Below are 22915 nucleotides of genomic sequence, written 5' to 3'. Positions count from 1 at the left end.
AGGTGCAGAGCAGAAAATGATTAAAAGAAGGTTTACAGTGAGATATGAGAAACCCAGAGGAGTCTCGAAGAGGCAGAACTGTAAGCAGTGAAACAAAATTCCAGACAGCATGGAGGATCCTGGAGGGGTTGGGGGTAGGGCTTGGGGGAAACAGTTGGTGGATTGGCTCAGAGTCCTGCCTTTCAAGCTTCTCTCTTTCCATTTCCGAATCCTTCGATGGTACACAAGCTCCAAGCTCTGTTTTAGAATGGCTTTCAAGGCAGAGGGCGGGGGACAGAGTGATAGTTACTATTGTAATTTATTGGGATTGCTTAGTGACAAGCATTGTGCTAATCCCGCTCCATATGTTGTTTCATCTAATCCTCATCATGACCCCATAAAGGAAATATTATCCTTTACAGATGAGGAAATCGAGCCTCAGAGCATTAAATAACCCGCCTGCCACCCGAAGGACAGTACAGAAGAAGCTGGGATCTCAGTGCCGCTTGATAGGGTTCCCAAACCAGTAGGCCTCTTGGTAGCACAGGCCACATGCTGAACTGGGCCCTGTCTGTTGTGACATGTCTTCTCATCTGCAAAAATGGGGATAATAACTGGATCTACCTCCTAGGGATGCTGTAAAGGTTAAGGGAGACAATGCTAAACCCTTCACATAGTTAACCTCAAACCACTGGCTGTTATGACCACTTAAAAGTATCCTCTCCAGCCGAAACCGGTGTGGCTCAGTGGATGGAGCGTCGGCCTGCGGACTGAGGGGTCCCGGGTTCGATTCCGGTCAAGGGCATGTACCTTGGTTGCGGGCACATCCCCAGTGGGAGGTGTGCAGGAGGCAGCTGATCGATGTTTCTCTCTCATCGATGTTTCTAGCTCTCTATCCCTCTCCCTTCCTCTCTGTAAGATATCAATAAAATATATTAAAAAAAAAAAAAAAAGTATCCTCTCCAGACAATGGGGAGGCAGCTGTTGAAGCTCATGACAGGTACATGGAGATTCATTACACTGTTCTCTCTACTTTTGCATATGCTTCACATTTTCCATAATAAAAATACAAAAGAAAAAGAAATAACTAGGCACATATTATGTGTCTGGTTGGAACCAGCAGCCAGCAAATCAATAAACAAAGACTTACTGGAATAAATAATAGTCTAAGTAAAAATTCAACAAATGAAAGCCTTGATTTTGTCATTAGAAACAAATTCCTCTCCATAAATTATCCTTGAATTGTCAGTGAGGTTTTTGACAAAGTAATCCTGTGGTTGAACCAAAAGATGAAGTTTGCTCAGATCTTCAGAAAAACCTTTGCCAAGTTTTACAACGAAAGCTATTTAGGAAACCAGAGGCAGAGGGAGGGGGAAGGGGCATGGGACTTGGGGAAATGCTGTACCAGGTCTTTAGAAATGAGGAACACGGGGTGGAAAATACAGCATACTTCTCTAGACGGGGAAACGCAGACAGTTAATTCTCCTACAGATCAGCCCAGTCTTACCTATCAGCCTCAATCTGCACACAACCCAAAGGTTTTCCAGAGGGTGAAATACCAAACTGTGGGGACCAACAGAAGGAAGTATCTGGCAATTGTGGGATTGTTAGAGAAATGTCATCTGAATTTCCAAATCATTATCCCTGGAAATAAAACAAGCACAATCTCCAAATCCAATTTAGAAGATTAGGGGCTTTTTCTACCCGGGACATGGACCTTATAGTCAACAAAAGATTTATCTATCCCACCCCATAGCTACCATGTGCCAGGAACTGTGCTAAACGCTAAACACATGGGTTACAAAGGTGAGTAGGCAATTTAGAAAGAAAGTCTGTCTTTACAGAGAGTATAGCCTATTCTTTTAGATATTAGTCAAAAAGTTCAACAGAAGGTAGGGTGTCAGAAGGACACTGAAAAGGCTATCTTTGTACCTTTGTACAAAAACTTAGTGTGTCTACAGGTGTGTGTGTGTGTGTGTGTGTGTGTGTTTTCTTTGTCCTGAAAGAGGAAGGCTGAAAGGCGATATGAACACCATCTGTGAAACCACCGAGGAAACAGATGGGGTAAACATAGGTTTATTCAACCTAAATCCCAGTGCACTAGAATTACAGGATGCTCTTTGAAAGCCAAAAGAGGTAAATTTAGACCACATAAGATCAAATATGAATTTCTACTGTTGTAAACTCGTGAAACCTGAGGTCAAGAGGTAATCTGGGTGGAAATAGAAGTGGCTTTGTGAAATGGGGAAAGGGACACGAGTCCAGTGTAACAGGGTTTTTAGGACACTACCAAAGTTCTAATCCCTACAAAGCAACAAAACCAAACCCAAGATAAAGCCTGTGAGAAAGGATGTTTGCTCTCTCTAACACAGAGAAAACGGACTCTGAAATCTGGTGAGGTTTCTTTCTTATTTTAAACAAAGAGATGCAGCGATTCTTGGGTAAGCTAACTAGGGTTTGAGCTTGTTCTTTAATACTCTTTACTGAACCTCTCTGACCTAACAGCTCTATAAACCAGTGGGCTCAGGGCCCCTCCCGCCCCAGGATTACATAGAGAGATCTGGACGGACAAGAGAGTTTTACACTTTGAGATGCAAACTTTTCAGAAAAAGAGGCAAGTTCATTGTTCCCAAGGCCTAGGATCAGAGGCATAAAATGCTGAAAGGGATTGAGATCCTTAAAAGGAGAATTCTGATAGCCCTATCCAACAATCTAATAAAGCCTAATGAATGTTAAATAATTTTAACTAACAGAAGTTAAAAAATAATGGCGCTATGGTGTTGACCCTTATTTAGTTTTCTGTACACTTGTTTTCTGTGACCCCTCGGTCATGGTAAGCCAGACTTAAAACCAGGTGTCCTCATGGTCTATTTTTCCTTCTTACAGGGAGAATTTTGAAAAAATGAAAAACAGGCAGACAGACTAAAAAAAAACCTCAACCCAACACATCCCTAATTTCAAATTAGCATGACTGCACTTTTTTTGGATGTGTTATATGCAAGTCTTTTCCTTATAGATTCATTTTAAAGATATATATTTTTATTGATTTCAGAGAGGAAGGGAGAGAGAGAGAGACAGAAACATCAATGATGACAGGGCATCATTGATCGCTGCCTCCTGCACGCCCCCTACTGAGGATCCAGCCCAAAACCTGGGCATGTGCCCTGGCCGGGAATCAAACAGCGACCTCCTGGTTCATGGGTTTATGCTCAACCACTGAGCCACGCTGGCCGGGCTATACATACAGTTTTAAAACATATTGCAGCAGTCATGGTTGATATCACTTTGACTTCCGTTTTTAAAATCAAATTGGTAGTTCTCAACTGGCTGTGATGTGCCCTCCAGGGGACATGTGGCGAGGTCTGGAGACATCTTTTGATGGTCACAACTGGGAGTGTGTTACTGGCATTTAGTGAGTAGAGGCAAGGGATGCTATGCTGCTCAATAACCTACAATGTACAGGGAAATCCAAGCAACAAAGACTGGCCCCACATGCCAGTGGTGTTGAGGTTAAGAAACCCTGTTTCATACCATTAGTATTAAATCACAATTTCTAGTTGGAACAAGCATTGTTGTTATATATATATATATATATATATATATATATATATATATATATATATTATTGATTTTTCTAACAGAGAAGAAGGAAAAGGGATAGAGAGTTAGACACATCTATGAGAGAGAAAGTTCAGTCACATAAAATGCGGGGTACATCAGCTGCCTCTTGCACACCTCCTACTGGGGATGTGCCCACAACCAAGGTACATGCCCTTGACCGGAATCGAACCTGGGACCTTTCAGTCCGCAGGCCAACGCTCTATCCACCGAGCCAAACCGGTTAGGGCCAAGCATTGTTTTTTAATGCCTGAGTTAAACCCCTCATAAGAGGGGTATGTCACAGTTAACTCTCCGAAGTTGGCCTATTAGTAGGCTGTTTCTCATCTTTCTCTATTATAGATAATGCTGCAATAGACATCTTCACTCACTTTTTTTCTGCTGGATTATTCCCTTAGGATAAATTCCCAGAAGTCAGAAACACCGAATCAATCGCTATAAATATTTTTTTAGGTTTTCACAAGTCATATTGCCTTTTTGTTTTACACATGGATGGAAACAAATCACACCCCACCAGAAGGGTGCAGGTTTTACCCAAACCTTGGCAGTACTGGGTGTTGCCTTTTAAAAAAGCGAGAGGACACACACATCTCAAATAGAGCACTGATCTCCAGTTTGCCTCAATTTGCATTTAAAGTGCCACTCAGGAGGAATATTTTTCCATACTTGCTTTCTATCACTGTTTCATTGTTTGCCTTTTGCTTATTTTTCTGGGTTCTCAATGTTTTCCTTTTAAAATTGAACATGATCTTTACTGAGTATCCTATCTAATAAAAGAGTGATATGCAAATTAACCATCATTCCAACACACAAGATGGCTACCCCCATGTGGTCAAAGATCCTGCCCCCATGTGGACACAAGATGGCCACCACAAGATGGCCAGCAAGGGAGGGCAGTTGGGAGGAACCAGGCCTGCAAAGGAGGGCAGTTGTGGGTGATCAGACCAGCAGGGGAGGGCAGTTGGGAGGGACCAGTCCTGCAAGGGAGGGCAGTTGGGGGCAATCAAGCCTGCTGGGGAGGGCAGTTAGGGGTGACCTGGCCAGCAGAGGAGGGAAGTTGGGGGTGACTAGGTCTGCAGGGAAGGGCAGCTGGGGGGGACCCAGGCCTGCAGGGGAGAGCAGTTGGGGGTACCAGGCATGCAGGGGAGGGCAGTTAGGGGTGACCAGGCCTGCAGGGGAAGGCAGTTAGGGGCAAACAGGCTGGCAGGGGAGCAGTTAGGCATCGATCAGGCTGGCAGGGGAGTGGTTAGGGGGTGATCAGGCTGGCAGGCAGAAGCGGTAAGGGGCAATCAGGAAGGCAAGCAGGCAAGCAGTTGGGAGCCAGCAGTCCTGGATTGTGAGAGGGATGTCTGACTGCCCGTTTAGGCCCGATCCCCCAACTGCTCTCCCCTGCAGGCCCGGGTCCCCCCCAACTGCCCTTCCCTGCAGACCTAGTCACCCCCAACTTCCCTCCTTTGCCGGCCGGATCACTCCTAACTGCCCTCCCCAGCAGGCTTGATCGCCCCCAACTGCCCTCCCTTGCAGGCCTGGTCCCTCCCAACTGCCCTCCCCTGCTGGCCTGATTGCCCACAACTGCCCCCACTGGGATCGGGCCTAAACGGGCAGTCGGACATCCCTTGAGGGGTCCCAGATTGGAGAAGGTGCAGGCTGAGCTGAAGGACACCCCCCAACCCCCCACATGAATTTCGTGCACCGGGCCTCTAGTAGAAAATAATGCTGTTTTAGTGAATGCAATTATTTTTAAACTTAAAAAGTTTTACTTTCATCCTCCCCCCCGCCCCCGCCACAGCATAGGTATGTTAATGTTTCCTCCTAGAATTTTCATTTACAATTTCAATACTCTTGTTAGGTGCTGGTCACCTCACCCACACTGCAGCCTCTGCACAGAGAGGCCCTGGGGAAGGGGGACCGTCGCTGGCGATTGATGTCAGCCACCAGGTAGGAACCGCACTGGGCTCTGACCATATCCCAGGCACGAAACTTTTCTTAATCAAATGAAAGGCCTTAGGAGCTGCCACAAGGCAGGAAGGGGAATAAATGTGAAGGAGACTATCACATTCCGTGAGGAGCTTGAAGGACCCGCATTAAAAAAGGGCACCATACCTTTAGGACCTCAGAACTGGCAACGCTCCATCTGCAGCTATTATTAATATGCAAAAAATGCCTTATAAATACTTGATTCTGTTCGCAGTGGGGAGGCCGTTCATTTGAAAGAGGAAGTGGGAGCTTGGAGTTGAAACACGTCTGCTTGTCTCCTTTTCCTTTTTTCATTGCTCTTTTCATCTCCACATTTCCCCTTGTAGTTTTCTGCCCCCTCCATCCCCCGGCTCAACCCCCCCTCCTCCAACTCCTAGGGAGTGGTTGATGTCAGTTGCTCCTCTCATTTCTATTTATGGAAGTACCTGCGAGGCCCTGGTCCGTCGCCAGGTGTGGAGGGGTGTCTCAGGAGCTAGGCCCACGATTTGCCATCCCGTGTATTGGAGGCAGGAGCCCCAAATCTTGCTGCCACCTTCCCAGCGCAGACCCCACTTAGGAAACGCACAGCAGAGGCATTTAAATCCAGGCAGTACCGCCCTGCCGGCGTGGCTCAGTGGCTGAGCATCGACCTATGAATCAGGAGGTCACGGTTCCATTCCAGGTCAGGGCACATGCCTGGGTTGTGGGCTCATCCCCAGTGTGAGGTATGCAGGAGGCAGCTGATCGATGATTCTCTCTCATCCTTGATGTTTCTACCTCTTTCTCCCTCTCCCTTCCACTCTGAAATCAATAAAAATATATTTAAAAAAATAAAATAAATCCAGCCAGTAGGGGGCATCCGGAGGCAGCCTCCGGAACGGGTACATCCATGAACCCAGTCACGTCTGCCAAGCACCCGCTGGCTTTCTCTCCTACCCACCCCTCAGGAGTTATTTCCCAGCTCTGGGTCTGTGACTTCTCCCTAAAGCGTGGGGATGCCAACATATCCCACCTGTGGGGTTTTTTCTCCCCTTGCAGCCAGCACCGTGATACAAATGTAAAAGCATTTTATGTGACTGAACTCCTAATATGGGAAGACCCTAGTGAAGGAGGGGGAGGATGAGTCAGTGGGAATTCGAGGAAAGGAAGGAAGAGCAGAAACTGCTGATGCTGATAAAGATCAATTTTGTGTGATAGCCCCCCTAGCCTGCTTCAGAGTGGAAGGCGACAGTGAGCGGAATCCATCAAGGTACGTAACTGAAATCTGCTGGGCAGAAATTTGTTTCTAAATCCTTTCCAGATGCTTTATAGTAACTCGAAATTAGTCGTTTACATGGAGTAGGCTGAGGAAGTAGTTAAAATCGAAGTCAGTGATTAATCTAATAAAGGGCCATTAGCCTCAAGAAGTAAGGGGGGGCGGGGAGGATACCACCCCCACTCCACCTCCATCTTCTCTGTGTTTGAGGGCTGATGGGGCTCCCTAGACTTTTCCTTAAGCGGTTTTCCTTTTGGCGGCTGCTGCTAGAGGAAAGAAGGCAACTGGCTCTGGGGGGAACGACCCCCCGCTTTTCACGAAGGAGGCATGTGAAGTTCTCAGAGCAGCTGGTTTTGCCTCAGCCTCACGGGCCACCCCAGGGTTAGAGTGTCAGGCCCTCGGCCTGGTGTGCCTCTGACTCAAGGTTAACAATGCAGTCTAGGACTTAATATGACAGGACTGAGCCCCTCTTTCATTGCAGGCGATGTTAGTTCTCCTGAAACACAGCCATGGGGCTGGGTGAATTTGGAGTGTGTTTAGGGCAGTGGTTGGCAAACTCATTAGTCAACAGAGCCACACAGCAACAGTACAACAATGAAAATTTCTTTGGAGAGCCCAATTTTTTAAACTTAAACTTCTTCTAACGCCACTTCTTCAAAATAGACTCGCCCAGGCCGTGGTATTTTGTGGAAGAGCCACACTCAAGGGGCCAAAGAGCCGCATGTGGCTCGCGAGCCGCAGTTTGCCGACCACTGGTTTAGGGTATGTGAGGTATTTGCAGGGCCTTTGGAGTTGTGGAATTACCAAAATAGAGCATATGGCCTTAGCTAGTTTGGCTCAGTGGATAGAGCATTGGCCTGCGGACTGAAGGGTCCCGGGTTTGATTCCGGTCAAGGGCACAAGCCTGGGTTGTGGGCTCGATCTCCAGTAGGGGGTGTGCAGGAGGCAGCCGATCAATGATTCTCTCTCATCACTGATGTTTCTATCTCTCTCCCTCTCCCTTCTGCTCTGAAATCAATAAAAATAGATTTTAAGAAAATATATAGCATGTTATCTTTTCCATAGTTACAGATTCTCTTAAAAAAGAAAAGCTTCTCGATCCCGTATAAAGTTTCTTCAAAGTGGGAATGTAAAAAAAAAAAAAAAAAAGCAAACGTTGGTTGTGGTTCCTCAGTGGTGGGAAGGGATGGCTCAGCAGAGGCCTGACCCAGGCCTGGGTGTCTAACAGGGAAAGTTCAGGTCCTTCCACAGAGCCAGCTAGTCGCACAGATGAAAACAAAAATGACTTTTATCAGATTTAAAAAAGTCTATTAAAATGTATATTTAAGGTTGTTTTTTAATGAGTGTGAGGGAAGAGGCGAAAGTCGGGCTGGGGCAGGGAGTGGGAGATAGAGAGAAGAGAGACCAAGCGTCCTTGCCTCCCGGGCTGTCACACCAGGGACGTCCTTGCCTCCCGGGCTGTCACACCAGGGACGGACCTGCGAGGAGGGAGCTGGGCTGCTCCTGCGTCAGGGCCTGGGAACCCTGAGCAGCAGCAGGAATTCCCCTGAGTTGTCTCTCCAGAGAGAGTTGGAAGACAGTTCCAGCCTCAAAGCTTCAAACGAAGGAACAAAATTGCAACTATTTGTGAACATATGCCTGGGAATCACTAGTAGATATTCCTAACCCATCCGGATGCAGCCCTTTTCTCCTTTCTTTAAGGTATCCTTGTATTTTTTTTCTTGATAGCTCTATTTCCCCCGCTCCACATTAGGAATGAGAATTGGAGTGGAAAAAATGGGCCCATCGCCACGAAGTCTTAGTGCTTCCAGCCTCTATGGATGGCACCTCTCTTTGTTCTTTGTTCCCTTTTTGGTGTGGCAGAACTGAGGGAAAAGCCCATTCCGCTTATTCATGAACGCGAAGAGCCAGACAAAACATTCCAAGTCTATGAGTTAAGGAACCTCTGTGATTTTACAGTTCATTTGTCTCATTTTATTGATGAGGCAAATGAGGCCCAGAGAGGTGAAGCATCTCATTAGGGACACACAGCAAGCCAGGACAAGAACCCAAACATTCTGACTCCCCATCTCACTGCTGTAGCCCTAGCCGGTATCTCAATGGTTAGAGCATTGGCCTATGGACTGAAGGGTCCCGGGTTCAATTCCAGTCAAGGGCACATGCCCAGGTTGTGGGCTCGATCCCCAGTATGGGACATGCAGGAGGCAGCCAATCAATGATTCTCTCATCATTGATGTTTCTCTCTCCGTCTCCCTGCCTCTCTGAAAACAACAACAATGTCTCATAAATAAATAAATAAATAAATAAATAAATAAAATCACTACTGTACCTGCTTCTCTGGCTTTTGGGTCAAAGGTGAGGTTTCATTAAGGACCATGTGAAGATCGGTTCCAGATTCAGTGTTTGCTGTGGTAGAAATTAGAAAAGAATCAAAGTTGTCAGATGTAGGTCTCATGAATTTTTATACATGCCATATACATGCACACCTAGTTCATATGTGTAAGATTATAAACACACATACATACACAGATGGCATTCATATTTACTCAACAAATAATACCCATAACCTCTATAGGCAGTCTAAACACCATGTTACGTATAGCATTAAGACATATTCAAATTTCTATTTTCTTGTTTTGGTTGACCTTTAAAAGAAAAAATTAAATCCTTTGTGCTACTAAGATTCAGATAAAGCTGAAATTAAAAAGGAAATATTGATGGGAAAAATCTGCTGATGCTGCCGAATATAAATTTTGTATGATAGCACTTCACAGAAGCAGGAAAATGCTTCTGCAACCTTCCAGATCAAGAGTTCAGAGACGTCCCCTTTCCCTCACAGTGTGGAGGGGCAACAGGAGAGGAGGGGGTGTGATGCCAAAGTGGGGCCCCCCAAGGAGCAGGTGCCCCACAGACAGACATGGTGTTGGCGTGTAATCCACACGCCTCTCCTCTGCGGTTGTGCTATCTCTGCTCCCTACAGGTGTGGAAACTGAGGATCGAAAGGTAAAGTCACCGACTCAAGGTTGTATAACTAATGAGGTGTTTTTAAAAAACATGTTTTTATTGATTTCAGAGAGGAAGGGAGAGAGAGAGAGAGAAACATCAATGATGAGAGAGAATCATTGATCGGCTGCCTCCTGCACGCCCCCTACTGGGGATGGAGCCCGCAACCCAGGCAAGCATTCCGATGGAGTCTTGAACCAGGACCTCCTGGTTCGTAGGTCAACCACTGGCTGGGCACTGATGAGGTTTTAACCCAAGATTGCCTGATTTAAACCCCAAGCTGCAGAGGGATAGGGTTTATTTTAGCTTTCTTCCTTCCTCTTAGAAAGTAAATTTAATGTTTATAAAGGATGTTTATGTGAGGAACAAATTTAGCTGGGCGCATGGCTCCTCTGTCAAAGGAGTTGAGCCTCTCGTGTGGGGACGAGTGTCCAGTGAAAAGTTCTTTCCCTGCTTGCTGCTCACAAGTAGCTCTTTTAAGAGCCCGTGGCCACATGTGACTCCGCTTCTTTGTCTCCTTGACCTGAAGCCTCCCGCCATGCCTTGTGGGCTGACCTTCCCTTTTCTGTTGTTTCTCAGCTGTCCTCTGCCGTCTCCTTTGAACATGGCTTCTGTACAGACTTAAAACGTTTACAAATTGAAAACAGCTGGGGAAACTGAGGCCCAGAGCGTGGTTTCCTGGGATTGGCTCAGGGCCATCCCTTGAAATAGCCCCAGACCGGATCTCCTGATTTAGCATCGTGTACTTTCCCCTCCCCATCGCACTGCCTCTGTTAGCCTCCCTTGAGCTTGCCACATCCCAGCTGCTTGGCCTCTGGACAGACCCACCCCAGCAGAACTGTGCTGCGATGAGGTTCATTTCACTGTGGCTTGAAAGGAACCATGGGTCTCCTAGAAATGAAACTTATAAATTCTAACGCATAAGGAAAGTTCTTGCAACACCAGGAGAATGAATCAGTCAGCCAGAGTTCAAGAAATGTAAACACATTTTTAGATAGGAGGCTGAAAAATCGCTTAAGACTTCGCCATCTCGTGGGTCAAGACCCTGATAATTTACTGAGGTCTGAGCTGTCGAGGAGGAGACGCAACTCAAACCGCATTCCTGGGAGATAGAGCAATGGGGCTGGTAAAGCTTTCTCTCTGAACAATGTGGGACGATCCACCCCTGTTATCAAGCCGAAGAAACTAACTCATTGACCAATGCAGACAACTGGCTGTGAACACAGACCCGGCTCTTTTTCATCACGCCGGAGGCGATGTGTGCAATCACAGATACGGTGGCACAGCTTCCAGGCCGGCCTGAAACTGGGAACTCGGGGTCTTTCTGGGATGAACATTTCTGCCACTAAAGAGATAAACAGAAAACACTTTCCTTCCCTGGCTGTCCACCATCAGGCCTGAGCAGATTTTCAAATGCGCGCATTAATCTAAGCACAGGCTTTTAGCAAGGAGATAGCCTTCCCACCAGATAACCGGGCAGTTCAGAGATGACCCTTCCTAGATGGGGTCTCAGCCCAAGCCTCCTCTGCCTTCTTCAAGTCATGGGATCCTTCACCAAACACTCAAGACTTGAATAGCAGGAAAGAGCATCTGATTCTAGTCTGGAATAAGATGCCTTAAAATTTCCTTCTATTTAAACCTATGTTGACTATGTTTAATTGCCAAGTTGTTGTTCACTGTTTTAGTTAAAAATGAAAGATAGTCCTATTTACTCTGGCGGGTCCCATCTGGCATCAGAGTGGAAACTGAACTCCAAAGGGTCACCTTATCAGGCAAAGTGGGCCACCTGGCTCCTCCATAGATGCGTGTCAGGGCTTGGGAAACAACTTCAGACCCACAGGCTCCAAAGTGGCCCAACATTCTGTGGTCACAAGGGCAGTAGCTTTTGGAGGTGCTGGCAGAGCCTCTTTAAAGCTGTTTAGGGTCTTTTCCCACACATACCCTTCTGAGGCATGAGCAGCCTTTGATCATTAGCCTGCTGTCATGGAACTTCCCCCACACTTTCAGTGGTTCATCATTGAGGAGGGATCTATTCATTGCCAAACGGATCTCAGGGAGCAACTTGGCCTTCTCAGAGCTTTGCACATGGACTTACAGCAGAAACCAATAGGAGGAGGCCTAAACGTCAACCTTTGTACCTTCATGGTTTTTATTTTGGTCCGAAATGGAAGATGCAAATTACAGATTATTAAAAAAGAAATTCTTCCCAGTTTAAACTACTAAACCATAAAAGGAAGGATAATTCTGGTCCCTTTATATAGATAGCCCAGCTGACCTTTCCTTAAGACTGCTATCTAAAAATACTTATTTCATATGATATAACTCAAGATGTCTATGACCTATAGGGTGTTTATTGTTTTATAATAAATCTCAAGTCTGCTTGTTTAATGTAGGAGACTGGGACCCAAGATGGCCTTTTGGTATTGTCATTATCAAATTCTTGGGATAAGATTTAAGACCTTGCTAATGCTACACATTTTCTCTTTAAATCTTCCTGGATGATGAGGAGGGTGAGACGGGCATATCAAATAGTTGCTCAAGACCTGAGAAAGTCTCCAGGCTAAAGACATACCCCAGGGAGCTCTATTAAAGGAGCCAACTAGACGGATCTAGAAGATATGAGTCATTCTGAATTTAAATATGGAAATGCAATAAATGCAAGAGTAATATTTTTCTTCCAATTTGGAATAACAGTTCTTTTACTTACTTACGTCTTCGTAGACCAAGGCTAGCCAGTCTCAAGGGTCTGGCTTTAGCTTTGGGAACACCAACTTCTCTCAAAAGTTCATAAATTATTTTTTATGGAGAGGCCCAGTGGTACATGGCATTTTACCAAGCCCCAAATGGAATGCAAACTAGATGATGGAATTTAAATTTGACTTGTGTAGCAATAACAAAAAAAATCAGCTACATGAGAAACCCTCCAATCAAGATATATCATAAGATTAATAAGGATACCTCTGGTGGAAGAATGTATGGAAGAAGGGAATTAAAAAAGAGGTTGAAGGTAGAGCTACATACAAAGTGGCTAATCCGTTTAATTCATGTGGTGGCCTTAATGGTGCAGAAAATATTATTCTTGCTCACTTGCTCTCAAACAAGTATAGACATCTGGTCTCCCAGCCTCTAGTCTTTCCCCCTTCAATCCATTCTTTACATAGCTGGGAGAATCATTTCTCTGAAATAAAAATCTGGTTAATTCAATTCCTGTGCAAACAGGATCTCAAAGCCTTTGGGATAAATTGCTTAGTTGCTGGCTATGGCCCTTTATAATTTAGTTCTTGCTTACCCCTCCAGCTGAGTTTCTCACCACTTCCTCCCCTACGTGTTCCGTGGGGTCCAGGCATGACAATCTGCTCTCACTTCTCCCATGCTGTCGTTTTTTTTCTAACCTTCATATGGCCTCTTTCCCTGGAGCCTCCTTTCCTCTTCTGCACTTGGCCACTCCCTACAGATATCCTTAGAAATTCTGCCTAAGTGTCCTCCCCTTCCAAAACACTTCTCAACCTCCAGCTGGAGGCAGTCTGTGCTCATTCATAGCTCTAAGCACACTCCACTACTTTAAGGCATGGACTTTGTCTCTCAACTGTATTCTTGTGCCTAGCACTGTATTTGGCATTAGTAGGTGGCCAATTAGTATTGATTGAATGAATGAATAAGCAGTCTTTATGTGCTCTGAAAAACAGACTCGCTAATTCTTTCTGTTGGACATATTCTGATACTGGTGTCTTCATTAATTTTAAAATGACAAATGGTAGAGAACTAAGACAATAGCAAGTGGAAATGCTGAGGCCACAGGGAGATGTATGAAAGAAGCAAGAGAGAAACTAGGAGGAAAAAATCCTGAGGAAAAGCCTCATGATTCTCTACGTCTTCCTGGTTCTTTGATGAGAAGATAAACATCTGGAGGGGGATAAAATAGAAAACAGTATTTATAGGTTATTAATGAAAAGTATAATTTTTTGATCACTTGACAGAACAAAAATTAATGTACCAAACCTTTCACAGGCTGAGAAATGTAAGTGATACACATACACACATGTCAGCCTCACACGTGTTGTGCCAAGCACTACTTCACTGCTTGAGGAAGGCCCTGATTCCACGTGCATCTCATCCATTAAAAAACCGCCGATCTTGACGACTTTGGGAGCGACGCATTCTGAGAATTTCAGGGATCCTTAGCTTTGTGAATACCCCTTGTATATCATATTCCCAATAAAACTAAAGTAGAAATGAAAAAAAGAAGGGGAACTCTTTAGACTCTTGATGAGTCTTTAAATAAATGAGTCTATAAACAAAGGATTAGAGTAATTTATAAAAGCATTTTTTTTTTGGGTCAGAGACTCATCAAATTGTTAAACCCACTTCACTTTCTCTTACTTCCATCACCAGCCCCAGCAATTGGCCTTCTTTAAAGGGCCACTAAGAAAAAACAATAGCCTTAGCCAGTTGTGCTCAGTGGATAGAGCATCGGCCTGTGGACTGAAGGATTGCGGGTTCGATTCCGGTCAAGGGCACATACCTTGGTTGCAGGCTCAATCCCCAATAGGGGGCGTGCTGGAGGCAGCTGATCAATGATTCTCTCTATCATTGATGTTTCTATCTGTCTCTCCCTCTCTCTGAAATCAATAAAAATATATATAAAAAGAAAAAATGATAAAAAATATATAAATCAGTGTTCTTCTTTAAAAAAAGATAACTTCACAAAAGCTATTGCAGATGTTACAATGAATATAGACCACAACACTGAGATGGGGGTGCTGGGTGGTTGGGTGGGTACACTCACTAGCTTGGTGATGGTCTCCTGTTTCCCACCTTCATCATGTCTAGGATTTGACTTCTTGCTTCTGCAAAGTGACAAATTGCATGTGTTCCTGACTTCTGAAGTCATTTGCAGTTATTTGAAACCAATCTCCAAGTCCACAAATAACCAATGTCCACCATCTATGTGATTTTTTAGAATCCTATCTTTTTTTACCTGAAACTGTTTATTAAAACAAAATGACCAACAAGAAAACAAAAAGTTGTGAAAACTCTATAGGTGATTCCAGTGAATAGATGTTTTTAAATTGCTCTTTGAACTCAATTCCAGGGGATATTGAGTATTTTCAGAGTAGTGTTATATCCATTTTCCTAAAAACAAATGGGGGATGTTAAACACAAAGAGATATGAGTTTTTTTTTGCAGTGGTTCTCAACCTTTTTAATGCCGTGGCCCTTTAATACAGTTCCTCATGTTGTGGTGACCCCCAACCATAAAATTATTTTCGTTGCTATTTCATAACTTAATTTTGCTACTGTTAATGAATCGTAATGCAAATATCTGTGTTTTTCAATGGTCTTAGGCTCTACAGCAGCGGTTCTCAACTTGTGGGTCGTGACACAGATATTTACATTACGATTCATAACAGTAGCAAAATTACAGTTATGAAGTAGCAATGAAAATAATTTTTCTGAGGTGGGTTTCTTGTAGACAGCAGATATATGGGTCATGTTTTCTTATCCAATCCGTTACCCTATGTCTTTTGATTGGGGCATTAAATCCATTTACATTTATAGTTATTATTGATAGGTACTGTTTGTCACAATTTTTATTCTTTACCCCTGTGTTCCTTCTTTGCTTCCCATTTCTTTCTTTCTTTCTTTCTTTTTTTTTTTTTTACAGCAGACCCTTTAGCATTTCTTGCATCGCTGGTTTGGTGGTACTAAACTCCCTTAGTCCTTTTTTGTCTGTGAAGCTTCTGATTTCACCTTCAATTTTGATTGATAGCCTTGCTGGATACAGTATTCTTGGATTCAGACCCTTCCTTTGCATGACTTTGTATATTTCATTCCATTCCCTTCTGGCCTGATGTGTTTCTGTTGAGAAATCAGTTGCTAGTCTGATGGGGGATCCTTTGTAGGTATCTTTCTGTCTCTCTCTGGCCGCTTTTAAGATTCTTACTTTGTCGTTGGTGTTTGCCAGTTTAATTATAATGTGCCTTGGCGTCGGTCTTTTGGGGTTCATTTTGCTTGGGACTCTGTGAGCTTCTTGGATTTGTGTGGGTTTTTTCTTTCCTATATCGGGAAGTTTTCTGTCATTATTTCTTCAAACAGGTTTTCTATTCCTTGCTCAGTTTCCTCTTCTTCTGGAACCCCTATAATGCGGATGTTGTTTTGTTTCGTGTTGTCCCAAAGTTCCCTTATGCTCTCCTCCTGCTTTTTAATTTTTTTTTTTCTAGAAGCTGCTCTGCTTGGGTATTTTTCCCATCTTGTCTTCTAGCTCACTGATGCGGTCCTCTGCTTCTTCTAGTCTACTCTTGATGCTTTCTATTGAGTTCTTTATAGTGGCGATGTCATTTTTCATTTCTTCTTGGTTCTTCATTTCCTCTTGGTTCTTACACATATTGTCGAATTTGTCTTCCATTCTTTTCATTCAAGTTATGACCATTTCTCTGAATTCTTTCTCTGACAGGTTACTTGCCTCCATTTCGTTTACTTCCTTTTCTGGTGATGCCTGCTTTTCTTTCATATGGGGGCTGTTTCTTTGTCTCCCCATGATCTCTCTTCTCCGGGTGTCTGGTTATGTAGTTCTCTCTCTCCTGCGTTGATTTAAAGGCACAAAATACAACACAACAAGGTACAACACACAAGGCACTGAACACAAATGTATTCACGATATTAATAACACCAAATAAAGGTGACTACCAGAGAAAGGCGAATTAGAGGATAGGAGAGAAAGGAGAAGAGAAAAAAATAAAAAAGGAGTGCAAAAATGAAATTGGGTAAAGGAAAAAAAAGTAAGAGAGAAAAGAGAGAGTAAGAAAGAAGAAGTCTCCCCAAACTATATATATGGGGAGAAAACTCCAATAGAACAGCCCTAATCCCAACACATGCCAGAAACAAGTACCTGGAGATGAATACAAACTACAAACAACAACTAATATCGAGTGAGGTGAGGGAAAACAGAAGCAAAAAACAAAAACAAAACAAAAAAAACAAAAAGAAAAGCAAAACAATCTCACAAACAAGCATAAAAAATTGATATAATCAACAATCAAGGAAACAACAAGAAAAGGAGAGAGAGAAAAAAGAATTTTGAATAGTGAATAAAGAGAAGAAAAGGTGTGTATGGACTTGGAGCAGGGGATTGGAAATTAGATATAAGTAGGGTGAAATTTTAACAGAGGGTAAAAAGAAGGAATAGGGAAAATCTAAAGCAGGAATAGGGTAAGAGAAACAGGACAACAAAAGGGAAAAGTGAGAAAGAGAGTGATGGCATAGAGGTAAAGTTGCGATAGAGTAAAATGATGCTAAAGGAAAGATGAAAATAGAATGTAAAACACTAATCCCAAAATAAAATAAAGAGAAAATAAAATGACACTTTAAAAAAAAAGGTAAAATAGTAGTAGTAATAATACTGATTGAAAATAAAAATGTAATAATTAAAAAGAAAATCAAGTGAGAAAAAAAGAAAAAAAATTTAGTTTCTTAAGTAAAAGATGAAAAAAATAAAAATAAAAATGTGCAGTAGTGAAGGTCATTCACTTCCTCTACTGTTCCGTTTGGCACACCTGTTTCCTAGTCAGGACATTATTGAAGTTCCCTGCGTTCCACTGCTCCTCAGTGTTGTAAGCCAGTCCTGATTTTTAAGCAGGCAGTACGTCCTTATTTCTTCTATTCCTTTATTTGTGTTTACACAAGAGTCAATTTGTGATTCAACCCGGGTGGCAGTGTTTCTGGATTGACCTCTGGGTCTATAAGTCCTCTCTAGCTAGTGTTTAGGTTTTGTTTTCCCTGTGGCACTTAATACCGGTTTCGGGGAGTGGGTTGCCCCAGAGCTGGTTCTCTGATGGTTATTCCCTGCTCTGATCCCCAGGTTCCAGAAAAACAACTTTCCCCTGTAGTCTCTTAGGGTGTCCCCAATTGGGTGATCCTATGTATTGGGCTTAGTAATCAGAAGCAAGGATTTAAAGAGGGGGAAAAAAAAAAGAATCAGAGTAAGTGTGCGAACTCCGGGGCTGCGCGCACGTCTGTGCAGTCTTTTTTCCCCTTGGGTTTAAGCAGTCGGCCCACTTTTAAAATTTTTAGGCTGTCCTTTTGTGCCCAGATCAAAATGGGTTGCTTTTTAGAGTTCCCTTCTGTTAGCAGCTCTGCAGACCCCCTTCCACATTCACAGCTCACGCCAGCCCCAACAGCCACTGATTTCTCTAGGCGCAGACTTCCCCCGGTCCTCCAGCTCCTGCCGTGCGCACGTTTCTCTCTCCTGCTGGGACCACAGACCTCACCCAGGGGAAATCTGACCTTCCCGTGAGCGAGTGTAGAGCTCCTCTGAATCCGCGTGCTTGTGCCACTTGGGGACCGATGTGGTGTTCTCGGGTTCGCAGCTGTTTGGTGGGTGCCGTAGTTGTAGATTCCCCAGGCTTTTCAGGCTCCCAATAACATCCACTTTCCCCTTCAAGATGGTGCAGTCTCCACGTCCGAGCCAGTCGCTCTGGGAGGTAACCCAACAGCAGTGGGGGTTGCCCAGTCAGGGGAGCCCAGTCAGCAGTCCCCCACAGTCTCCTGGAGTATAGCTGTCCCTCACCTCACCAACAAACACTCCCCGTGCGACCACACACTCTCCCTTTTTTTTCTCACTCACACACTATCTTGCAGTCTGCCTTCCCGTCGGCAGCCATCTTCCTCAGGAGTAAGTTTTCTTTCCTTTCCCTGGACATAGAGCTTGTTATGGGGCAATTCTGAAATAGTTTGTTGTTGGCATTCTACCATTTCCCTTTCTGTACTTTTCTCCTTCTTCTGCCTCCTTCCCTGTATAGCTAATATTCTCTATTAATCTAAGCCCTCTGGGGCACTATACCAGTCAGACATGTTTCAACCCTTAAAACCCTACTTACCCTAAAATTACCCACTTCTGTTTCCACCCCTATCAGAAATGGTAGTCCCTCGTCACAGCTGTTCTCATCTAGGTTGCAAATAAATAAAATTTCACTAAAGTGTAAATGACTATTAGCTTCTCAGTATCAGTACTTTAAGAGAATACTTCTGAATCCAAAATAAGTCTATTACTAGTGAGATTTAAATAGTAGAACAGTAGAAGTGACGTTATAACATTTTGGTCATATTAGGAAGAATATTTTTGGTCTGGAGAGCTACCCTGTAAACAGGCCTATCTTGCTGGAAAATCTGTCTCAAGAGTTTGGTTCTCCTGAACAATTTATTCTTTTTTTTTCAGCTTCTTTCCTTCTCCCATATCTTTCAAAGTTGCAAATCGTTTTCAGTGTTATCCGCACAAAGGGGTCTGATGCTGGTTAAGGGAAATTGGCAGCAGAAAAGAACAACAGAGGTCATTTGTTTGTGCGGGTCATTTTAAAGTCAGGAACTTCCTAACGTCTCACATATTGTCTGATGGAAACGTGCTATGTAGACTGACAGCACCAGTAACCCTGAGGAGTGGTAAAAAATGCAGGCTCTTAAGGTTCAAATCTCAGCTTCACCAATTAGCTGTGTGACCTTGGGCAAGTTACTTAACCTCTCTGAGCTACATGGTCCTAGAAGAAAAATAAAGATAATAGAATTTATCTTACATCATGGCTGTGAGGATGAAGTGAAATAATGAGTGTAAAGCACTCAGCGCAATGATTGGCATATCAAAGATAGACAACAATGGTAGTTATCATCATGATCCCCCTCCTTCTCCTCCTCCTGCCCCTCCTTTACTGAAGGCTTCTAGTATTTAAGAGCTACTTTGACCCATTTCCAACCAATGAGCGAGAATGGGCTGAACTGACACGGAAACTCCTCCCACCATGGCCAGCCTCTCCACCCAAGGAGAGGGCAGGAAGGCTAATATAGAATACCAGGCATCCGAGCATTTCTCTGCTGACGGATTTTGAGATTGGCAAGCCTATGACTGTGCCTTTCTTTTCTTCTAGTTTTGCAGCCTCTGGCAAAAACAGTTTCCTTCACTGAGCTCTGGCTCCGGCCCTCCATCTACGGCCTGGCTTCCTGTTCCTTCAGCAGGTCCCTCACTCAGGATTCATTGCTGCTCATCCCCAAATAAGCAGAAAGGAAGACCACACACACTTTGCTATTAATCAAAAACTATTTTTAGGAGAGAAAGTCTCTCCATAATCATCCTTTCCCGCTGGTCTGCAGCAGAAGCAGCAGTGGCTGTGGGTGGAGGTTGAGCTACAAAGTGAACCTATACTCCTAGTTTTTGCTTAGTCCTCTAGGGGGGAAGCAAAACACGAAAGGAAGCCTGGAAGAGGCAGAACTGGCCTCCATCCTCCATTTTTTAAAAAAATTGATTTCAGAGAGGAAGGGAAGGGAGAGAGAGATAGAAACTCAATGATGATTGAGAATCATTGATCGGCTGCCTCTTGCACGCCCCCCACTGGGGATTGAGCCCGCAACCCAAGCATGTGCCCCTGACTGGAATGGAACCCGGGACCCTTCAGTCTGCAGGCCGATGGTCTATCCACCGAGCAAATCAGCCAGGGCTCAGTCCTCCATTTAAAATACAAGCCTGAGAGTCTTTCTCTCCGACAGTTTCCCAGTTTGTGGTTGTGCAAGCTGAGCTGTGCACAATTCTAGGAGCCAATTGCATCTCATTATAATGAGAATTGTGCAGCATCGGACCTGCAGAACCCTCAGGACATCCCTGAAAAGTCTCCTTCCTGGGCCAGCTGAGCACAAGCACTGGTTCAACCTGACTTCTCCTCCCCCAATATTTACACTCAGACCAGCATACACAGGTCTGCCCCTGAGTAACTCATGAAGCGAGCCCTCTTTCCCGCTTATTGCTATATTGGGGAAGAAATCACGTATTTCTGGAGGTCTAGGTATGAAATAATATGTACGTGAGTCAAATGACACAGACGAGAAGTACAGGTGACTTTTCGAGGAAAATCTAAACTTATAGGAGATGTTGAATACTAGACCCCTCATTTTCATGGCTGAAATTTGAACTGACAGATTCATACCAGTAGGCTGAAACGCAATAAGAGTTTTACCTAAAGAGTGTGAAAAAGTCTTGAAAAAAGCTATTTTCCTTACCCCAAGACAGGGGAAAACACAAAGTGGATGCCTTGATGCTTAAGCCTCGCCGTGAATGGGGTGGCTTTGAAAATTCCTAGATGCTGTCATGGAGCGAGGGTGGACTTAGGGCTTAAAAGCATTGAAGAAAGTAATATTTTAATTTAGGATGTTTAAGGGAGAAACCCTGCAGGGACCATGATGCCAAATTTCTGAGCGGGGAACTCTTGACAGAGCAAGAGCATGAAACAGTTACCGCCTGACACAGGCTACGCGGAGGTGCCCAGATTTGCACAGCAGATGTGCCGCAGAGCCCTGTGCACATAGCAATGGTGGGATGACAGACGCAGGCGCACGTGAGGCGCCCAGTCTCCAGCTGTAGTGTGAATACAAGGGTTGGGCCAGGGGAGACATGAGGGATTCTAGCCCATCTGATTACAGCCAAAGAGACAGGCTGTTGCACAGGCCTGATGAATTTTTGTGTGTGTGATCTCTTAGAGTCACCATGGGTGAGAATTATTCTCCTAGCTGTCCTTGTCAATCACATGAAAATTAATTAAAACAATGCCATATCAATGGCCCTGGTGGACTGGGATGTCAGACCAGAGAAAGACAGTTGTGTGTGTGTGTGTGTGTGTGTGTGTGTGTGTGTGTGGCGGGGGCGGGGGGGCGGGGAGGATAGATAGCAAAGAGATCAGATGAGTGGATTGGAAATGAAAGAATGGTTTTTAGTAGGAAATTGTGTGTGTGTGTGTGTGTGTGTGAGAGAGAGAGAGAGAGAGAGAGGTGAGATATTAAGGAGATAGCAATAGGGAGGAAAAGGTCCAGGAAATCATAGAAAATTCAAACTGCAAAAGATTTCTACATCATCTATCTAATACCTACTAAAATGAATTTCCAAACACACGTACGTATGTATTTATGCTTCGTTGTCTCATTACTGGTGATAACCATACTAGAGAGGTTGCCAGAAATGAATGTCTGGGTTATTGGTTTGCTACAGTGAGGTGGGGCTTGGAAAAGCTGCTCTTTGTTGCTTTCCCACCTTGGTGTGCACACACAAACACACACAGCCACGCACACACACACTTAGGCTCAGTGCGGCGGCTTGGGATTCTGAGAACCAACACTGGAGAGAGGGAGAAGCCATAATTAGTGTTAACTGTTGACCCTCCAGTTCCAGAATAGATGCTCTGGAGAATGGGAAATGAGAACAAACATTAATTATTGAGGAAGGGACCTTGGAGACAGACACTCTGGATTAAAAGGAGAGAGATAAATTGCATAATGAATGTTAATTTTCCCTCAAAGAATTGAGTGCTCGGTGGTTGGGAGGGAAAAAGAGGCTAAGACCATCATGAAAGAGAAACCTCGGTGTGTGTCGGGGGAGAGGGGACAGGCGGGTTATACAAACACTTTCCATCACTGCTTCCGCCTTGCCCTTTGCCTCACTCATAGCTCCCGAGAAATGTGCCATCAGGGTCTTCCTGAGCACTCATTATTCACCACAGTGTTCTGCTAGGAAGCTCAGCCTCTTCCCCGAGAGCACACAAGCCAGAAAACAGCCACATTGCATTGCTGACAGGCTTTGAGGCATGTGACACTGGGATCTGTTTTTTATGTGCCGGTGGGAGTTTGACTTAAAATGAGGGAGGCGGCCGGAGCTGAGTGGCACTCGGGAGAGGGTTGTGCCCCATGGGAGTGACTCAGGCTCCAGGGACTTAATTGCTGCTTTATCTTAATTAAAATACATGACACACACACACACACACACACACACACACACACACCCTCTCCCCAAACTAATCCTCTCAACTGAAAGTGGAAACAGAAAAAAAGGTGACTTGAGCAGAAAATAAGAGATAAGGATTGTAGCTGATTTTGTCAAGATGCTCCACAAACAGGCTTGTCACTGCTGCTCCGATGCAGGGTGCTGGGGGAGGTCCCACATCCTGTGGGTGGCCTGGGGACCTTCCTTCTGTGTCTGTCCACGGTCCTCATCCGCTATTGTCTGGAGGATTCTGCAGTAGCTCAAGCTCACAACCTTTTCTCTTGCCTGTTCTTCATGCTGGCACACACGTTGGCTTGT

The 22915-nt window shown here is 44.4% G+C and overlaps 1 protein-coding gene across 1 annotated transcript in view; it reads right to left on the bottom strand.

Annotated features, from left to right (window-relative positions):
- The window catches only part of KIAA2012, a gene marked incomplete at its 3' end in the record, with an annotated part of 100196 nt that overhangs the window by 42992 nt on the left and 34289 nt on the right, over positions 1-22915 (bottom strand). Inside the window, 1 exon segment of the mRNA XM_080671130.1 lies at positions 9138-9214. Coding sequence (XP_080527256.1) covers positions 9138-9214 — 77 coding nt within the window.

The sequence above is a fragment of the Plecotus auritus genome (assembly GCF_963455305.1).
Source record: "Plecotus auritus genome assembly, chromosome: 5".
NCBI classification, from domain to species: Eukaryota; Metazoa; Chordata; class Mammalia; order Chiroptera; family Vespertilionidae; genus Plecotus; species Plecotus auritus.
Note: the sequence above shows the minus strand (reverse complement) of the source record. Positions and strands in the feature narration are given on the sequence as shown.